The sequence below is a fragment of the Euprymna scolopes genome, chromosome 32 (genome assembly GCF_053919585.1).
Source record: "Euprymna scolopes isolate OS-2025 chromosome 32, ASM5391958v1, whole genome shotgun sequence".
Classification (NCBI taxonomy): domain Eukaryota; kingdom Metazoa; phylum Mollusca; class Cephalopoda; order Sepiida; family Sepiolidae; genus Euprymna; species Euprymna scolopes.
In genome coordinates, this window is record NC_136513.1 from 99786528 (window position 1) to 99801772 (window position 15245).

The 15245-nt window shown below is 34.2% G+C and overlaps 1 protein-coding gene across 1 annotated transcript in view; it reads left to right on the forward strand.

Annotated features, from left to right (window-relative positions):
* The window catches only part of LOC145256538 (uncharacterized), a 32710-nt gene extending 26425 nt beyond the window's left edge, over window positions 1-6285 (forward strand). Inside the window, exon 5 of the mRNA XM_080115572.1 lies at window positions 5801-6285. Within this exon, the coding sequence (XP_079971698.1) occupies window positions 5801-5929 (129 nt within the window). The 3' untranslated portion in view covers window positions 5930-6285. The remainder of the gene's footprint in view (window positions 1-5800) is intronic.
* The last annotated feature ends 8960 nt before the right edge of the window (window positions 6286-15245 follow it).

A 15245-nucleotide genomic window follows, 5' to 3' on the forward strand; every position in this document is an offset into this window, starting at 1 on the left:
TGACATTAACTAGTGTAGACGGATCAAATTTGATTATAATCTTTAATATTTTATTTCCAAATTAGAGTTAGTACTATGCCACGTAAAACATTTGTGAAAAAAAAACGAGATTAAGGAGAATATTTATAAATTGGTGTCTTATTAATAAAATTTTACATCTCTTGATATTTTTCATTTAAATAACTTTATTTTCATTTAAATAAAAAAAAATGCTTTATAACTTTTCTTTTCTCATTTAACGTAATACATTTTTAATTAAAAATAAGAGGTAAAATTACCAATCTTGTATTAATACTTTTTATGAACATAAAAGATACATGAAGCCCTTTGAAAATACTTATTTCTTTACGCTTTTATTACATATTTATTACACATGTATTTATGCAGTTTGTTTTGAAGAAAATAAATCATTTAAATCGAATAGACTTTACAATTATACAAGAGATTGGAACTTCTTGATACAATAATGCGTTTGATCGAAACAAATATGTTATATTTGTAATAAGCACTGAACCAAATTCTGCTAACAATTAATCCATTTACAAACATATAAAGGTTCAAGATGTGTATTATGGTAAATACAATTTTGGTAATAAAACGTTTTTATTATAATTTTAGTCGCTAATTTTGTAAATATTTCAAGTGTATTTAGTCCGCATGGATTTTATTTATTATAAACTTTATATATATATATATATATATATATATATATACGTGGAGCCCGAAACACGCGTGTCCGTTGATTACTGCTTTAGAAAATAATAAATTAATAAAAAATACATCCAAATAAAAAATGGGCAACTTTCTAAGAAAAACACCGGTTTTCGAGGCGGAGACATTAACCTTAATATCGTTAAAAAAGTCAACAAAACCACGAAAACACATGAACGATAAAAACGAAGCAGTAAAATCGTTTATGGCATCATAGCGGAATGGATTAGGGCGCTGGACTGAAATATATAATCTCCAAGGTTCTAATCCTACCAACAGTTAAGCAACTTTGATGAGGAGTAGGGCTCCGAAACACGGGTGTCCGTAGCTTACTGTTTTTTTTAAATTATATATATATAAATATATATATATATATATATATATATATATATATATATATATATATATATATATATTGGCCAATTATTGGATTTTGTGCAATGACGATGCTTACTACAGGATCTTTAGTTACATTTTGTTTTAAAATGGACTTTAGAATGAACTTTCGATAATAGAATTCTAATGTAGGCGACAGCACAGTAAATTTAGCCTCACAGGAAATATATTCCTATAGTCTAAAACAATATAGTTATACTTTTTCTATCTTCATTGTTTGTGTAATCTGAATCTAGGAAACCATGCTTATTGTTTTACATTTACTAAATATTAAAGATTGCTTTAAGTGCGTTTTATATATTTAAGATTGCTCCCTTTTATTTGCTTTAGTAAAGATCTATTGGATAAGCTCCGTTTAAATTTTATTAGTCTTATTTTTTCTTATAGTTTGTTAAACATCTTTTTCAGTATATTTTATCGTTTCTCTCTTTTTTTTTTCATTTTCCTTAAACTTTTTCTTCTAGGGGATGGGACATCCAACCAGATGTCTGACATTTACCCCTATTTTAGTGAGTCCAACCAAGAGATCTTTTCAGGATTTTAGCCGTCCCTTTCAGTGCAATCGTCTGTATTTCACTTGCACTTGGTTCACCGGGTATGCTTGCTATGTACTTTTTAAAGTTCTTTTTCATAAGCCCCGTTGCTCCTATGATTACTGGTATAATTGAAACGTCTTTTAATTTCCAATTTCGTTTCATATCATACATAAGTCCTTGATACTTTGTTATCTTATCGTCAATTATGTAGTCTGTTATGTTTGATTAGTTTTAAACCAGTGTAGCGCGTTCTTTGCAATCCTTTATTGAAAACATTTATTGATCGGTATTTATCCCTTTCAGTGCAATCGTCTGTATTTCACTTGCACTTGGTTCACCGGGTATGCTTGCTATGTACTTTTTAAAGTTCTTTTTCATAAGCCCCGTTGCTCCTATGATTACTGGTATAATTGAAACGTCTTTTAATTTCCAATTTCGTTTCATATCATATATAAGTCCTTGATACTTTGTTATCTTATCGTCAATTATGTAGTCTGTTATGTTTGATTAGTTTTAAACCAGTGTAGCGCGTTCTTTGCAATCCTTTATTGAAAACATTTATTGATCGGTATTTATCATTACTTTTTCATAAATACACAGAAACCATGATGACTGCGTATTATTATCTGTCAAACCAAAGAAATGAGTATTTAAATATTTACCAGTTAAAGCGTCAATTTCATTTCTTATATCCGCTGTTTAGGAAATGCTTGACGTGTACTTAGCCGATTTACGGATGTGATCTGTACAGTTTGCTAGGATCAACGACAGAACATTAACTGTGCGTTTTAAGATGATTTTATTCCTGGGTGTAAACTTCTAAAGTCATCTGGCAACATTTAAACCATGAATATGATGAGATCGTCGCTAATATCTTCGGCAAACATTTGAATAATTTGTCAGCCTTTTATAACATAGTCTGTAATCATAGTCGTTTATAACATAGTCTGTAATCCTCTCGGCTTCAACACATCACACGTAAAAGGGTAATTTGAGTTTTTATTTCGATAAATAGCGCTCTCTTAGTATGTTCAATGCTTTGCAGCGATCATCCAGGCTTCATGTATTTTGCTAGACAAATCCATGTTTTAGTAATTGCCTGTATTTTTTAGATGAGGTGTTTTCATTGATTGAGATTGTCGGACCGACTTCCTCATCTTGATTGTTATCGTCACAACGTTTCGGCCGTTTTGCCCTCCGGCCTTCATCAGGTGTATGTTGTATCGAACTGGGGAACCGTTTGTTAGGAGTCTCGAACCCAACCCTTTATTATTATTACGGGGGTACCGTGTTCGGACTTCAGCTAGTTGCTGCTTCTCTGTTTTGAATGTTACTTTTTCACTGCCTTCGTTCAGGATTGAACTGAGCACCTTTGGGTAACTGTAAACTTTGATACAACGACTAGGACCACTCGGCCATAACAGCCATATTGCTCCTGATCTGCAAACTTTTACAGTTGTCACTAGGACAATTCTTAGTTGTTTTTTGCTAATGTTAAACCTATGTTGTTATTCAAGGTTTTCTCTCTCTATCAGAGGTGTCCAAATTGCATTCAGCTCTATGCTTGGTTTGCTCAGTAGGTTGTTATGTCCGAGCATGTGAGCTGTTTCTTGAAGTTTTCTCACTTTCCAGTGGGTCTCTCTGTTTATTATTTTTACTTCATCCCATAGGGGGCGATGGTCTCCCTCTCCATTCAGACATGGTTGGCTATACCCGATTTTTCCGTCTCCTTTAGTTACCGCTTTTCGGTGTTCTTCCATCCTTACTTTAAGAGGGCAGCATGTTTCACCCTTGTAAACCTTTCTGCAACTGCATGGGATGGAGTATATGCAGTTTTTGGTCATGTTCTCCTCCATGCGAGGCTTCATTCGTACCAGGTGTCGTCTGAGTGTTGACTCGCTCTTGCATACCGTCCTGATGATGCAGGGGGCACATATTCTCTGAATCTTTTCGGAGATGCCTCGTATGTATGGTAGGCAGATCGTTGGAGGCTTTTGGGTTTCATTCTTCTCTTTTATACTATTAACGCGTCTGGTGGATAGTATGCTATCGGGATAGTTGTTACGACGGAGGGTATTCTTCAACCTGACCATTTCTTGGTGGTATGTAATGGTGTCGCTACTTATTGTCTCTGCTCGATGTTGTAAGCAGCGTGCGATTCCATGTTTGATACTGTATGGGTGATGGGAGTTGAAGTTAAGGCATTGTCCGGTGAAGGTAGTCTTGCGATATACGGATGTCTTAAACCCATGCTCCCTGCGTGATATGAGTATATCAAGGAGGGCCCGTTGGTTATCTTTTTCTTTCTCCATTGTGAACTGTATCGATGGTCTTATTGAGTTCACATGGTCTAGGAGAGCCTGGATGTCTTCCTGATGGGGCCAGAGTATGAAGGTGTCATCAACGTATCTTAGCCACATGGTGGGATTTAAGGGAGCTGAACTTAAGGCCATGTCTTCGAAGTATTCCCTGTATATGTTTGCCATCACTGGTGATAATGGCGAGCCCATAGCTAGCCCCTCCTCTTGTCGATATAGGTCAGTACCCATTCTAGAACTGTAAAAGTTTGCAGATGAGGAGCAATATGGCTGTTCGTGTGGAATCGAAAATTATCCTGTGTGATATTGATTGGTTACGTGTATTCATTGGTTACCTTCATGTCAATAAGTAGAACCTTCATTTTCTTGTAATAGTATTCTCTTATTATATAAAGGATATTACAACACTATTGTTTAGTGTTCCCGTTTAACAAGACATATTTTCGTCTTCCACCGGTTTTTACATTATCTAGCATAATCGATGCGATGATTTACTCTTGTCTCTGTAGAGTTAGGTGTCGATCTTGATAGTCCATCGGCGTGACGTGTCTTCGTGGAATGTAGATATTCAAATTTACAATTGTTATTGTAATTAAATATTATTACACCTCAACAGCGCTATTGCCGATTTTCTGAGTGAGTTTCGAATAAAATATTTTGACAAGAAATGTGTATAATAATTTAAGAATAAACATTCTTCTGCATAAAACCATTTATTTTTATCCACACCATATGTACGTTGTGTCATTTTCAGTAAATTACCTAAGGGAGTTCTCATATATACTTTTGGGATATAAATGCTATAGAAATTACTAATCCCAAGAATGCCTAGAGATTAGCAACATTATCTCTCTCTCTCTTACACACACACACACACACACACATATATATATATATATATATATATATATATATATATATATATATATATATATATATATATATCGCCTCTAACAACTTGCGCATGCCTCCACGTTCGAAAATAAATTCGTAATCGTTAGCCAAAATTTAGTGTGTACTTCTTAAATTTCGCGGCGAATTTGAAATTTAAAACTCGTCGTATTCCCAAAGTTATTTATTATTCTATTGTTTAAATAACTTTTCAAACCTGCATTGTTGTTGGAATAGTTTTTGGTCTTCCAATAATTACTGCTAGAATTGTTTTGTTAAGTTTTTTGTTAGAGGTTTTTCATCTTTTGAGTCGTTTCGTACCTTTCCACGTCCAGCATAACGAGATATGTCGTTTATCGTCGCTGAGTTGGAATTGATACGATTTGTGAGTCGCCTTACTGAACGGTATTCCTAGCAGGAGGCTTGCGTACCGTCCGATGTAAGATACTGCGTATTTACCTGTCGATATTTATAGCTTAACCAGTCGATATTTATTGTCTTGCAAAAGTAAGGACATGGCTGGATTATGTACATTGTTGTACTTATATTCATTATAATTATAATAAATAAACTAATACTTGCATACAGTGTAAAATATTCATGCAAACATGCGGAAAAATAAAGTTATTTAAAAAAATATCTGTTACAAGGAGAGACGTTTTGTTTCTTAAGAAATTCACGGAATAATTAAAGAAGACCTACCGTATGAACTTCATTCATTATGGGTCGTATTCTATAGAACAAAAAAACTAAATCAAATTAATATAACATACATTATATACCCTTACGCAAAGTTGTTGTGTTCCAATATTCGTAAAAGGAGGTTTAATAGTTTAGGATGAATACTGTACATACATTTCTTTTGTGCTGATTGTATGGCCGTTTCTCTCCTCTAAAATATACCCATGCCGGATTGTATATATGAAATAGTCTTGTTTCTTTTTACAGCGTCAGGTCATGAACATTGAATATTATGAGAGTATTTCCTGCGTATTTAAATATGCCTCCCTTAAGAAATCAAATGGTACTTGTAATTGGATTGGATCAACCGAATATAATCGATGCAAATCCCAGTAAGAAAGAAGTGAACTGCATTGAAGTGATCATCTCACGATGCTCTGCATTCGACCATTCTTTTTATATAAGCTATATAGCTTTATGCGACCAGGAAAATTTATAACCATTACTAGGATTAAAAACTCGACCCACTCTTCAGAAAATTCTCGTCTGCGTATCCTGTTATAGTAACCTGTGCAGTTGGAAGTTTAGGGAACTTGGCAAGGATGATAGAGAAGTATATGAGGAGCTTTGTGGATTATTACACTTCGTAAAAGATGAAACGTAAAAGATGAAACGAATTCAAGATATAAAGATTTTTTCTTTTTTCAATTCTGTACTTCTTGATTTTGTTCAATAATAAATATGGATAAATCTGTATGGCTCACTTTATTATTTTCAAATAAAATAATTAGTAAATAACTTCATCATCATTTATTCTTAAATTTAGGGATCAGAATTTTATTTTGATCCAAATATTAATATGTATGTACGGATAACATATCAGGCAAGTCCAAATGATTTATTGAAAAAATATTTTTAAACTTTACAAGAATAGCGTAATTAGAAACTTTCGTTACGTTACCGCAACGAATGAGGTGGTAAATTTATTAAAGGAAAGATTTTTGAATGTTTTATTCACTTTTTATTGGAATTTTATTTGGATTCATATATGATAAAATTTATTGGAATTTTATTTAGATCCATATATGGTCGAATCAAAATGATTTTATTGAAAACAATATTTCATTTAAAAACAAAAAACAAAAACATATGACAAATAAGATTGCTTTACTATTTTAAAATATTTTTGTAAATAAATGTAAAGAATAAATGTAAGCAAACATAAACTTCGACAAATAAAATTTATCAACAAAAAAGAAAACGTAAACCATGTTACCAACGACGTCTTGCGTATATTAATGTCAGAGGTTCATTTGTCTGATGATTGATTTAATGAAGACAGCTAGGGTAAGTGAAGTGGACAAAAAGAGATAAAATTTCTCTGGTCACAGTCATTTAGCCGCAAAGAGCCTCAGAACGCGAAGGAATCAGAGGAGGGAAAAACAAGTAGGTATTAAAGTTGAGCGTTGGTGGAACAGCAGCTAGTTTCCGAGAGATATGCCTTATTGATCGAGTAATGTGTCTCTTTGAGGTGATAGGCTCACACCAAGGAATCATGATAAATGTTTTTTCTTTATTGCGAACGTCGATATCTTGCATTATTTGCTAATCATTGCAAAAATGAATATGTTTGGGAAACACTGGTGCCCCAGGATATGTTAAAGTTGTTTTTAACTCACTTTCGCTTTACCGAGGGCGTCTGAAAGGTCTTGTTAGACATACAAATACGACGTGTCAAAGCCAGGGGAAAGGTTAAAGTTTACTTATAAAAAAGACAGAGATACAAACACTCGTGGAGGAATTTAATGCTTTAGTAGTTTAAAATTTATGCTTGTGACAATTTTATGATTTCAAAAGCAAAATATGGTTTATATTAAGGTTTATCGTGCCTTGTCTGATATTGTTTTCTTTTATTAGTAAAGGTTAAATATTTCAGTAATGTTAAATACTTATATATTTTGACTTACTAGAGACGATATTTCGTTGCTTCTCGAAAGTTTCTGAGAGTGCTCGCCTAAGATTTTATGATAAACAGAATTTAACGATACAACTGTCGTCTTCGATAAGACCTGATTCCATTTCCGTTTGATTCTTGTTTTTGCTGCAAACCATTTAGTATTTTGCCAGTTTTGAACAAATCTCAAGAACCTTCTATAATGTCCGCAAGTAAAACCAACGATATCGGAGATGCGCCCCTTTACATCACATGCTCTCTACCAATCTAAGTTAGAACAACAGGTCCATTGCTAACACTCTGAATAAAATTAACTTGTGATTCTTTCATCTTAATTGTAAAAAAAAATACTCGTTTTAGAATCGTAAATTAGATTGATTCAATTATTCCGATCCTGATACCGATTTCGTAAACTGAAAACTTGTGACTTTTCACGATATATTCTTTAATGTATTAGTAAATGTAATAATACCATTAAAATAAAAAAAGTGCTCGCTATAATGTAGATATATAATAAACTCGATATGTATGGATATCCTAGAGATATTTTAATAAAACGATCGTATAAACTATTGATTTTGTGTGTGTTTTCCTTTTGAAATTGACTTTCAATTCAAATCATTTTATTCAATGAGGCCTAGTGTATCAATTAAACACAGTAGTAACGTGGCAGTTTTAGTAATTTAGAACTGCCTTAAAACTTCACCGCTCACTTATTTTCAAATAATTATGCACTTTATAGCTCACCTTCTAAGCAATATTTCCAAAAAAAAATGTCAATTTTCGTTAAAATAAACAAGAGTAATGATGAATTTGGTGGTGTTAAAAATATATATATAGCAAACTTTCCTGTCTATCTGTGTATGTGTCTGTGTGCCCGTCTGTGTGCATTTCCCTACGCAATAACTCGGTCAATTTTAAGTCTACAGAATTTGATATACAGTGTACTGAGATGTGAGAAAATCTTGGTAATTCATTTTCGCCTAGTAATTCGGCTATTTAGGGGTAAAAGTTTGAGATTTCTATAAAACTCCTCCGATAATTTTGGGTATAAACACTTGAGATTTAATGTATAAGTTCCTTCGATATGGATCTAAAGTAATAACTTGATTTGAGCCTAAAACACTAAATGTTAAGTGGTAATATTAAGGGTCAAAGTAAAAAAAAATGACCTCTGCGGTCTCTACCAAAATTACTCAGACAATTTCTGGTCCTAACATTTGAAAATTTAGATAAAGGGTATTCAGAAATGTGGCAAGTTTTTGAATCGGTTTGGGTCGAAAATTTTATGTTACCAATAAATAAATGTATGTATGTATGTATGTATGCATGCATGTATGTATGTATGTATGTATGTATGTATGTATGTATGTTTGAGTATCTGCCTAAAACCTTCGACATATTCAACATTTCCAAGATCAGTACCGTTTTATAGGCCTACCTTTCATACGACAAATATCGAAAAATTGTCGAACAACATTAATACCGTGACCTTAATCTGGGCATTTTTCTACGGAGGGTAACTTTTTTCGCCGATATTGTCGAAAGTCATCCTCTCCTTTCGATTGTGTAGCCTTAATTTAAACCTACGTCACATCCGGTTTGGCGGTGGTCGTAACAATAAAGACGTCAGTTTTTCCCCGTTCTTTTCGTCCTTCGCGGTACAAGTTCGAGCCTTACTTCTTACTGCCATTTTTTTTTGCTTAACATACACCTCCAAACACCCGAGAAAAGCCAGCCTGAAATGATATATATATATATATATATATATATATATATGAAATTTATATATACATATATATATATATATATATATATATAAAAGTAAAAGTGTCTTTCTGTCTATGTGTGTGTCTTTCTGTGTGCATTGCCCTACGCAATAACTCCGTCAATTTTAAGTCTACAGACTCGAAATTTCATATACAGGAAAACTGAGATTTGGAAACATCTTGTGATCCCAGTTTAATCCAGTTAAAGTGTCAAAGTTATACGATTTGACCTTTCAGAACTCTACAAAACTACTTCGACAATTTTAGGTAAAAAAACTTGAAATTTTAGATAAAGATTCCTTGGACATGGATCTAACTTAATAATTTTATTTGGGTCCAAAACACTAAATATTAAGGGGTCACAAAATGGGTCGGATTAAAAAAAATAATTGGCCTCTGCAGTCTCTACCAAATTACTCAGACAATTTCTGTTCTAAACATTTGAAATTTTATATAAAGGGTATTCAGATATAGGGCAAGCTTTTAAATCGGTTGGGTCGAAAATTTGAGGTATCTATCTATCTACCTATCTATATATCTATCTATATATATATATAAATATATATATATATATGCATATATATATAAATATATATATGCATATATATATATATATATATATATATATATATATATATATAATATAATATAAAGAATGGCTCTGTGTGTGTGGCTGGTCACGAAGAGGCTCCTATATGGTTGACTATTTTTAAAAACTGATTACATATAATGATAGAAGATGTACATAAGAATACTTTGATAAGTATGTTTTAACTTAAATAGGGATGATAAATAAACTTGTGGGGTCTGCGTTCGCGCCTGGCTTCCATAGAGTGGAAATAGGCACAAACTTTAATAAAGGCATTTCATTTCTATCTGCGTAAGTATACTTTGATAATAATTTTTCAGTTTGAAGAAATATGGTATAATTAAATTATCGGGTGTTCGTTCGCACCTGGCCGCATAGAATGGAAATATGTCACAAAGTTTAACAAGATTTTTTAACATAGATGCACAAAATATTGTGATAAGTGTTTCAGTGTGAACACGTATGGTATAATAAATTATGGAGTTTATCTATGTTATTTTTACTTTCATCATATTTTGCTTTGGTTTTGATACTCCCAAATTCGAAACTATCTCTTTACAACCATTGCTTTTCATAACCTATCATACTTTCACAAATCAGAGTCTATTTTCTGTAGGCTGTTTGTGAACCCAGTCAACGATGGGTACTTTGGTAGTATTTATATATAGATGTTATTTGATTTTGTTTTTGCGATACGTTTTCAATGAATTCAATTATTTACGAAAGTGCCTTTTTACCTAAATAGGAGTTGGGAATAATTTTCCCTTTAACTAACTTATACACCCACATGGGGAGCGGCATACATATTCTCTTTTTTAATATAATTATCCACTGACACGTGTTTCGTCTTCTACGACTAATCAGAGTGGCTCAATCTAGTGAGATTCGAAATCGAGACGCTGCGGTAATGAGACTAACCTCTTTATGCGCGTCCATCCCGCTCTGTCGATTTATTTAGATTCGTAAATAATTGAATGCATTCGAAACGTATCGCAAAAACAAAACACAAATAACATCTAAATAAATCGCGATACATCCATATAGTCGAGCGGGATGGACGCGCAGACAAAGGTTTTAGGCTCATTACCGCAGGGTGCCGATTTTGAATCTCGCAAGATGAGTCGTAGACGACGAAACACGTGTCAGTGGATAATTATATTAAAAAAAACTATATATATATAGTTTTTTTTTGCTTAGGGGAATGTACAAAGACGGACACACAGACACGTTCAGTTATATATATATATATATATATATATATATAAGTGAACGTGTATGCGTGTCCGTCTTTGTACATTTCCCTAAGCAATAACTCTGTCAATTTTCAGTCTACAGACTCAAAATTTGATATACAGGGTATTGAGACTTGTGGAAAATCTTTGCGTTCGGTTTTCGCCCAGAAAGTTTGCTGTTAAGCGGTCAAAGTTAAACGATTTGACATTTGAGAACTCTACAAATCTCCTCCGACAATTTTGGGTATAAACACTTTAAATTTTAGATATAGGTTCCTTGGACAGAGATCTAACGTAATAACTTAATTTGAGTTCGAAACAATAAATATTAAGGGATCATAATAGGGGTCAAAATTTTATAAAAAAATTGACCTCTGATGTCTCTATCAAATTACTCAGATAATTTCTGGACTAAACATTTGAAATTTTACATAAAGGGTATTCAGAGATGGGGCAAGCTTCTTAATCGGTTTTTGTCGAAAATCGGAGTTACCAATATATAAACGTATGTATGTATGCATGTATGTATGTATGCATTTTTGCATGTCGTCCAAAACTTTCGACAGAGGCGAAGGATTTTTACTAGATAAGTACCGTGTTTAAGCTCGACCTTTCCGACGACAAATATCAAAAAATTGGCTAAAACATTAATATCTTCACCTTCAACTAAGCACTTTTCTACAGGGGTGTCGCTTTTTTCGTCGATATTTTCGAAAGTCATCATCTTCTTTCTATTGTCTAACCTTAAATAAAACCTAAATCACTTCCGGTTTGGCGGGGGTCGTAACAGAAAATTCGTCATGTTTTTACCCGTTCTCTTCCACCTTTGCGTTAAGGGTTCGAGCCTGGCTTCCTACTACCACTTTTTTTTTGCTCAACATACTCCTCCAAACACCCGCGCAACGCCAGGCGTAAATGCTCGTATATCTACAAAAATGAACGTGTCTGTCTGTGTGTGTGTTAGTGCACATTTTCCTATGCAATAACTCTTTCAATTTTAAGTCTGCAGACTCGAAATTTGATATACAGGGTACTGAGATTTGAGAAAATCTTAGGAATCCGGTTTCGGTCACAAATTTGGCTGTTAAGGGATCAAAGTACTGTTTTGCAATGTTAGTCAAAACTCCTATGAATCTGTTCTTCTTTTGTGTGTATTCATATTCATATTAAACCCCCTCTTTTCTTTTTATTGAAGACAAATACAATTTTCTTATATATGATTGTGTAATTACATTCATTAACCAAAGATCTAGCTAATTTGCATATTCTTTTCAACATTCATTTTAATTAATTCCCTATTAATATAGTAGGACTTCTGCTTAGCCCTCGAGCATTGAAATCATTGAAAGGTGCTGAGAAGATAACACAAAAGATAATTCTTGCTACCTTCAGTGGTAATCCTGCTACAACTGTTTTTTTTTTTTTTTTGCTACAGCCCTACCAGCGTCAGTGACAAGCAAGAGATCCTGAATTTCTACGATGAACTCTCAGCAATAGTGCGCTCAATCCCCAAACATAATTTATTGGTTATCGGAGGTGACATGAATGCACATATAGGACGGGAAGACAACAAGCATAAGTGCTCTTTCCATGATGGAACAAAACGAAATGGAGAGTATCTATGAAGTTTTCTCCTTGAAACAACCTACAATGCATGAATACCCGTTTTCAGAAAAGACCCGGTAAGCTCTGGACCCATCAATCCCCAAATGGAGACAAGGAACAACTGGACTATCTTTTTATGAATAAGAAGTGGATCAATAGCTGTCATAACTGTGAAGCTTATAGCAGTTTCTATGGTGTGTCCACTGATCAAAGGATTGTAACCTCCAAGTTGAAGGTAAGCCTACGAGTGAACAAAACTAAAAAATAATCTAGACAACCCTACAACTGGTCAACGTTGTCACATGACAATCAGATCAAACAGAGATTCATCTTCGAACTGCGAAACAGATTTGATGCTTTACAAGCACAAGAGCAGGAACCAACTTCTAATACCACCTATGAAAACTTCGTTAGATCGCACCAAGAAGCAGCAAAGAAGTGTATACCCCTGCAGCCCAAGTTAAAGTGAAAAGTACCGTGTGAAAATTATAAATAATATTAAAACGAGAAAAGTTAAAAAACATAATCAAAAAGCAACATAAATACCCCACTCGACAGAATACAAAATTAAGGAAGCTGGCGCTTCAAGGGCTTAGTATGATGTACCTATCAGAACAACAGAAGTATGTTAAAGAACAAATAGATCGAATCCAGAATGCAGCAGATAACAAACAATCCTCTCTGGTTTGGCAAGTGGTAAATGAGATATTTGGGCGCAAACGACCTGCCAAAGCTAAGTTAAAGGCAAACACACCGGAAAATGCATGTTCGAAATGGAAAGCACATTTTGAAAAGATACTTGGAAACAAACCAGAAGTAACAGACCAACTAAGTCAGCCGGTTGTTGTACAGGAACTCGATATTGAGAAGGGTGATTTTACAATGAAAAAACTTCTAAATGTACTAAAGAAGACCAAGAATCGTAAAACTGCAGGCTTAGATAACATACCTCCTGAAGTATGGAAGACAGGTGGTTTCAATGACATACTTCTTAATTCATGCAATTCTGTATATAATCAAAAAAATTATTAATATATGGAGGGAAGGATGCATACTTCCTTTCCTCAAGAAGGGTGACCTAAGCATACCATGCAACTACAGAGGAATAACACTCACTCCAATTGCAACAAAAATCTACAATGCCATGCTTCTCAACCGTATCCAACCAAAGATCGAGGAAGTGCTCAGGAAGAACCAAAATGGATTTAGAAAGAATCGCTCTACTAGTAGTCAAGTACTTACTGTTAGGAGACTGATTGAAGGAGTCAAAGCAAAAAACATTGAGGCAGTCATGATCTTTCTAGATTTCTCCAAAGCATTTCACTCTGTATATAGAGGAAAAAAATGGCCAGCATATTAAAAGCATATGGCATTCCAAATGAAGTCATTAATGCTATCATGATGCTATATGAGCGCACTCAAGCAATAGCCAGGTCCCCAGATGGGGACACTGAATTTTTCGACATCCGCACTGGGGTTCTACAAGGAGAAACTCTTTCCCCTTTCCTTTTCATTGTCTGTCGTGACTTTGTACTTCGTACCTCTGCTGATATACACAACATGCTAGGCTTCGCCCTAAATGAATCTAAAAAAAAGACGTAATCAATCAGCACACATAACTGATGCAGATTACGCAGACGATATTGCTTTGTTCGTGGACAACACTGCTGATGCGCAAACACTGTTACGTAAGCTAGAAACGCCTGCAAATGACATTGGTCTCCACATAAATGCGGATAAGACAAAGTTTATGACTTTCAATGTGAAGGGAGAGATCACGGCTTTGGTTGGATCAACACTGAAAGATGTCGCTGAGTTTACGTATCTGGGCAGCAACATAGTTTCCACAGAGAGAGAGAGAGAGAGAGAGAGAGAGATCTGAATTCGCATCTTAAAAGCATGGACCGCATTGGATGGGCTACATCTAGTATGGACTTCGAGACTGGCTGACAAACTGAAAAGGCAGTTCTTCAGGGCAGTGGAAGAATCTGTCCTTGTTTACGGTGCTACAACATGGACACTCACCAAAAGATTAGAAAGAAAACTAGACGGCACATACACCCGTATGCTAAGAACAATATTAAATATATCTTGGCAAAATCATCCCACGAAGCAGCAACTTTATGGCAACCTACCTGCCATATCTAATACCATCAGAGAAAGACGCCTATGATTTGCCGGTCATTGTCTGAGGAGCAAGCATGGATTGGTGAGTTATGTATTTCTATGGACTTGTGTGTACATTTCCCTAAACAATAACTTTGCTAATTTTAAGTCTACAGACTTGAAATTTGATATACAGTGTACTGAGATTTAGGAAAATCTTTTTGATCCGTTTTCGGCCATAACTTGGGCTCTTAATGGGTCAAAGTTCAACGATTTGACTTTTGGGAACGCTACAAAACACCTTCGACAATTTTGGGTATAAACACTTAAAATTTTATATATAGGTTCCTTAAATTTTGATTTGAGCCCAAAACATAAATGTTAAGCGGTCATAATAGGGGTCAAAGTTTTTTAAAAAATTGGACCTCTGAGGTCTCTACCAAATTACTCTGGCAAT